The 6190-nt window shown below is 48.4% G+C and overlaps 1 protein-coding gene across 1 annotated transcript; it reads right to left on the bottom strand.

Moving 5' to 3' along the window:
• Nucleotides 1–249: 249 nt before the first annotated feature.
• sost (sclerostin) lies at nt 250–4712 on the bottom strand. Its single transcript, XM_028408038.1, has 2 exons — nt 4352–4712; nt 250–1817 (listed from the first exon to the last, which is right to left on the bottom strand). The coding sequence occupies exons 1-2, from the start codon at nt 4587–4589 to the stop codon at nt 1414–1416; spliced, it is 642 nt and encodes a 213-aa protein (XP_028263839.1). The 5' UTR covers nt 4590–4712; the 3' UTR covers nt 250–1413.
• Between the last annotated feature and the right edge of the window lie 1478 nt (nt 4713–6190).

Here is a 6190-nt window from a genome sequence, read left to right as displayed (position 1 = left end):
CCCGAGGGACCTTCCCAAAGGGATTAATAAAGTATATTCTATTATATTCTTGTTCGCACTCATCAGTGGCTTCACTTCTCTGCCTTACAGCACCTCAGCTCCACGTCTTTGCCTGTATTCGGATTAACCAGGAGTTTTTGTGTACCCAAGCGAACTCCAATCAATCGCCATTTTGAAAGCAACACAACATGAAACATTATTCAGATACAAATAATACCAAACCAGCCAGCTTAGTCAAATATATCTGCCTTTAGTTTATTCATGTTCTGTACAGTTTCTCACGTCCAAAGTCTCTATCATACTATATGACATTAATGGCTATCATTTACTACAAAAGGTTGCATAAATAATTTAACTGTGGAAATAAAAAATAAATATGCAGTTCATTCTTTTTATAGCAGTCCTTCATAGTGTCTGTAGAAAACACACACACACGGGTATGATATGTACAGTCAGCTCCCAGCTCACACCACACACCACCTTCCAGTTTTCCAAACAAACAGTCAGACGACCAGAACCAGGAAGCAATACGAGCAGAACAAACAATATGTGGAAGCACGGTGAGTATTCTCTCATCACCACTTCCTCTTCCTCACAGTCAATACAAAGATAAAGATTTTCATGGTGTTATTTTTGTTCCTGTCGGAGATATTTACAGAAAGCAGAGACGGGCTTTTTTGGCTGCGGAGGCCTCCATGGCTGCTCCGTTTGGCACGTTACAGAAGAAGAATTCCAGTGTGGGTGTGTTGGAGCGATCGCTCTGCCTCTAGGTAACAACATAACCACACACACTTTCTGATGCCTCCTACACACCACATGCACCTTTTCTTTCTTTCTTTCTTTCAGCAAACAGGAACTGGCCTGGAGGAAATGGCTTTTTATGACTCAAATCCAAACGCAGGAATGGGCTCATTAAGTGATTACGAGGATTCACAGGAAGGCCTCGTGTTAGCGCTCCATGTTTCATGGCTGTGGCTGACAGGTCCTGTCTGTCCTGATGATCAGCAGTGCAGGAACCGGTCTACATCTCCTCCACGCGCTGCAGGATTACAACCACTCAGGAGCGAAGACGCAGCTTTGTAGTTCCGCTGGATGTTTGCACAGATGGGCCGAAGCCTCCGGGACGACGTCTCATTGTGTTTGAGTGAAATCTGTGAGAGTGGAAGACGGAAGCCGGGGAGCTGCTGGGGCGAGCGGACCTCCAGACCGGTGCCGAGCCCCGGCTGCGACTCATTCCATCATGCAAAGAAGCAAAGTTCACAAATATGCTGACAGACGAAGACTGAAGACTTAAATTAGCCAGTTAGCTTATGGATTTTGAACGTCCCTCCCTCTGTTGTAGGAGGTGTGTGAGTGTGTGTGTGTGTGCGTGTGTGCGTGCTTTGGTCTCTGGCTGCTGTGGAGGATCGTTCATCAGTACGAGTTGCCCGTCAGCGGCGTGCTGTTCTTGTTCCGGTCCTGAGACGAGCGCTTCTTGCTGCGCTGCGTCTTGGGGACCTCTTTGGCCTCTGATTGGTTGTGGTGGGGCCTGAAGCGTTTGCACTTGCAGGAGGTGACCACGCGGATTTTGTAAGTCCGAGTGTTGCCGTTGGGGCACTGGAGCTGGACCCTCCTTGTCCGGGAGTGGGCCGGGATGCAGCGGTAGTCCGAGGCGTTGCTCCTCCACCACTTGCCACGCAGAATGGAGTTGGGCATGAGGTGCGCCGGCAGACACTGGCCCGAGCACAGCAGCTCCCTGACCGGCTTGGCGCTGCGGCAGGATCCGTCGGTGATGTAACGGGTGGAACGCAGCTCCCTGCAGCTCAGCTCAGAGGCACCTGGGAGGAAGAGCAGGATGTGACAGTTAGCGCTGGTGGACTCAGCCCAACATAAACACTTTGAAGAGCCGCGCGCCAGAGCTCTGAAGGTTAGCTGCTTCACTGCTGTGTGTGTGTGTGTGTCTGTGTGTGTGTCATCTATTATCCTGCAGATACAAAGATACACAGGACTTTAAACCAACAGCTTGCTTCCTGTTTGAATCAGAGACTCATCACCCACACCGTCAATGAGCCACAGAGCTAGCCTCCCTCTTATCTTGGTCATTGTAAGCACTAAGCACACGTGCTGCACCTTGTTGTTTTCGGGGCAGTCCGCCCTGTCCAGATGTTCCATTACTTCATATGAAAATACATACAGGCTCTTTATATTAGCTTTAAGAATCATCTCATCAACTAGCTGTGTTTCTGCATGTGTCACGTCATTAGAAGCTGCAGCAGATTTCTTTTTAACATTATGTAGAGGAGACTGTCTGGATTCTGGAAACACCAGAACCACGACGGTGGGACATTCAAGGACTCAGACGTGTGGTAAAATACGGGCTTCACACCCTTCAGTTTATCTCTCAACAACAGTTTGTCGCACAGACGAGAAGAGTGTGTCGTTTGTATTTAAACCACTCCGCTGTGATGTCAGTGTAGGTCGGATTTTAACGGGTCAAACGTGCAAAACACACAAAGAATCAATTTACATCTTTCTTCATCTGAATCATCTGATTGACTCGGTCATGGTGAAACATGACAACACCACAGCACTTAAAAACAACAGGAACATGTTTCAGCTCTTCGACGTGAATCACGGTTTATTCAGTTGAACTTTTCTGTGCGTGTCCTAAAACAACAACACTTCTGTTTACGGGTTTGTGAGGTGAAGGTTTGAGATCAGGATCTGATTCACAGTTTGATCATTAGCTGACACACACACACATCCAGCTGGCAGCAATCAGCTGATGGCAAATCCAGAGAGGGGCCATGAAACTGCTCCATCACAGCCGACGTTTGTGCTGGAAGAAGGCGCTGGCACTCGCTGTGGGCCCTCAGGAAACATATGTGGTGATGGAGGAGTAAAGAGCTGTCTGGTTATTTTAAGGCAGCGCAGCGACTGTACAGCCCTCAACAAACTGGGCATCTGCCAGACTGATTTGAGGCGACGCACTCGGCCTGTAATCCCATCTTTCAGCCACAGCTTTATAACAGCGGCACGCATGAGTTATTGTTTTTTTTTTTTTTTTTTTTACAAGCTGTGTGTTTTTAAAAAAAGGCAAAAAGAAGAAGTGTCGGTTAAGAAATGATAGACTCAGAGAGGGATCCGTTTCCCTCTGCGGCTTTCTGCACAAAAAAAGGGCTGAACAAAGGATTTATGTGAGGTGACTTCCTTTTTTTTCTCCTCATGAGAACCTGATCCTGTGTTATTCTGAGGGGACGGCAGCGAGGACAATACTGACACCAGCTACCACCCACAGCAGTCAGGCGGGTCATTAACGCCGCGTTTATCTGAAGCAGCATCACTAACGAAGGATCGCTCAGAGAAGCCTTCTCCTCCCTGCCGTGACCCCACAGGGACACAACGTGGACTGTGTGAAGACATGTCTCCATCCTTTTTGTGGAGATCGATAAATCTGTGTCCCACTAACCGCCCCTGACTCCATATCTCTGCTCGTCAGCTGTTGTTCTTCTAATCTAATCCATCATCTCCTCTAATCTCCAAATCAAGAGGCCGTGATTGAGCAAAAAGCAAAACTTGAATCCATGGGAGCGAGCGTGATCCCGACACAGGTGGGAATCATTCTCAAAGGCAGTGTAGCATTTAAAAAGCAATTTCTAAAACCCCCCAAAGACACCCCCCCCCCCTCCGAAGAACAAACTGAGGGCCTTTTTTTTTCTATCGGGGAGACATGTTGTTGCAATCAAATGGTTATGGCGTAAGTAGAGCTTGACTAATAGTATAAAGAGAGAAGGAAACAACCTGGAAGAGGACGTGAAAGAACCCTGATGTCTCTGTGAACACTTCAGATCTGTGTGGAGGAAGAAACCACAGAAATGTGCGGCTGATCATCACACTCATCTTTGGGTTAAACAAGAAAACACACACTGCCCACACACACACAGAGAGAGAGAGAGAGAGAGGCGGTGTGAACATGAAGAATACAAAGATTTTAGTTCAAAAATGTCAAATTATAGAATTTTCTGTTTTATAACACACAAGTGGAATTTCAACTTTAACGTTTTTAATTTTTCAGTGAAGGTTTTTGGAACACTGTTCACTGCGCGCGTAAATCCACTGAAACATTCACTCAGACAGTCAAACGTGACCTGAACAGAAGTCTTTAATTAATACTAAATAAGACACATTTATTCTAAATAAACATGTTTAAATCGCAGGTTTTGTCACTGCGCTCAAGTTTTTACGCACAAATTCAGTTTTCCTGATGGATGGCACCACTTTTACGCACACAGAATCCCTGCGCCTTTCTGATCATTTTATCATTTCTAACAATTAACTGTGAACAGTTTATTAATATTTAAATCATACTTACTGTAGGAAACCGTGTTCGCGGTCCTCCCGCCGCCCTTCGCCCTGTTATTCATTGTGTTGCTGCTGCCGTTGGACGCCTGCGGCATCGCCTCCTGCGGTGTCCGCGCGCTCTCTCTGTACTCCGGTAAAATCTCCGTGGCGTCATTTTTCAGTACCTTCCATCCCTTCACGGCGGTGCAGCATCCCTGGAGCAGCAGGAGCGCCGAGCTGGAGACGAGGAGGGCCACAGACACCTGCATGCTGCTGGACGCACACTTACACTAAACGAGAGGACGGACCGACAAGAGTGGAACGCGACGCGCGCCTTGGATGAGTTTTGGTCACTTCCAGCCTCAGAGCGAGAGGCGCACGCGGTATTTAAGCCTAGTTTTCGTCAGAGATGACAATTAAGCTCTTACACAAAGTGGGAGGGGCTGAACCTGGAGAGGAGGAGGAGGAGGGGAGAAAAGGGAGAGAATGCAGGGGGGGGGGGGCAGATGAGGAGGAGATAAATGAGGAGGAAAAGTTCAAGGAAGAGAAGGAGGACAGTCGGGGGGGAGAGAGGAGGTGATGAGGAGTGAGGCAGCTGATCTGCACGTCTCCGGTGAGGTGGTGCACCTTCCCTCCCCTCCTCCCCCTTTAATGGCTTCCGCAGCATTACGTGTCCCAGAAAGCATCTTTGAGGTGGTTTGTTCTGGACTCACACTGCGGCTGATACCAGCACATGAATCATCATCCTCACATTCATTACACTTCTTATTCAGTTCCTCCTCAGCGCAGTTCCGAGTGCTGTGCGCATGCGCAGGGTTTGTTTTCCATCGATCTGGTTCGAATAGTCACACAGACTCTGAGCTCTTGGCGCGTCTCAGTGATGTGATGAGCGCTGACAGATGGAGGCTCTTCCATTCAAACACCGCCCCCTAGAGGGAGCACAGACACCTTCAGCATCCTGCTGGTCCAGCTGCAGGTCAGAGCAGAACACAGAGACTTTCACAGTTTGACTCACTGAGTCCATGATGCCTATTTTATCAAATCCTCAATGACTGATGGCATTTCCTTTGTTATTAGTTAACTAGCAGTGTGCTGAATGTGCACTAGGTAATTAGTCTGCTGTGGGCCTCACAAGTTAACTGGCAGGAGAGAAAATGATCACTAGTTTAGACCTTACTAGTCAATTAGTGCTCCTCAAAGTGTCCACTAGTAACTAGTCTGATCATTCTGACCTTATTTGTAAACTAGTAAACACCAAAATGTCTGATTCACTGCTGAGGAAGGACTAATGTCCTCCTCCTGCTCTGTCCTCCTCCAGCTCTGTCCTCCTCCTCCTTTCTGTCTTCCTCCTGCTCTGTCCTCGTCCTGCTCTGTCCTCCTCCTGCTCTGTCCTCCTCCTGCTCTGTCCTCCTCCTGCTCTGTCCTCCTCCTGCTCTGTCCTCCTCCTCCTCCTGCTGTGTCCTCCTCCTGCTCTGTCCTCCTCCTCCTGCAATGAGCTCCTGCCAAGGAGGGACTGATGGTCCCTCTGTCTGCACTAAGCCAGCTCTGATTACAGCCTTCTCATCGACATCGCGACGCACATCAGTCACGGTCTCAGTTTAGACCTTGCTGGCCTTCTTTATGGAGCCCTGAGGGCCCCGGGGCAGCGTTTGTGTCATGATGACAGTACGATGAGCACCTGCAGAGGAGCCTGCAGAGGAGCCTGCAGAGGAGCCTGAGCTTCACGTTTATGGAAGAAAACCAGTCCATTATCAGACCCTTCCAGCTCCTTGTTCAAACCAAACATGTTTGTTGGGAGAGGAGACCTTTAACCCTGTGCTTCATATGAACTACCTGTGCGAACAGGCTGCTCTGCTGCTTCAGAGATAAA

Source organism: Parambassis ranga, chromosome 6 (assembly GCF_900634625.1).
Source record: "Parambassis ranga chromosome 6, fParRan2.1, whole genome shotgun sequence".
Classification (NCBI taxonomy): Eukaryota; Metazoa; Chordata; class Actinopteri; family Ambassidae; genus Parambassis; species Parambassis ranga.
The sequence above is the reverse complement of the archived record's forward strand: the minus strand, read 5'-3'. Positions and strand labels throughout refer to the sequence as shown.

Excerpts from the sequence above, each read along its gene's own strand:
- sost (XM_028408038.1), bottom strand. The coding sequence starts at position 4,589 with ATGCAGGTGTCTGTGGCCCTCCTCGTCTCCAGCTCGGCGCTCCTGCTG. Across the intron at positions 1,818-4,351 it reads CGCGAACACGGTTTCCTACA|GTGCCTCTGAGCTGAGCTGC; the intron begins GTAAGTATGATT and ends TCTTCCTCCCAG.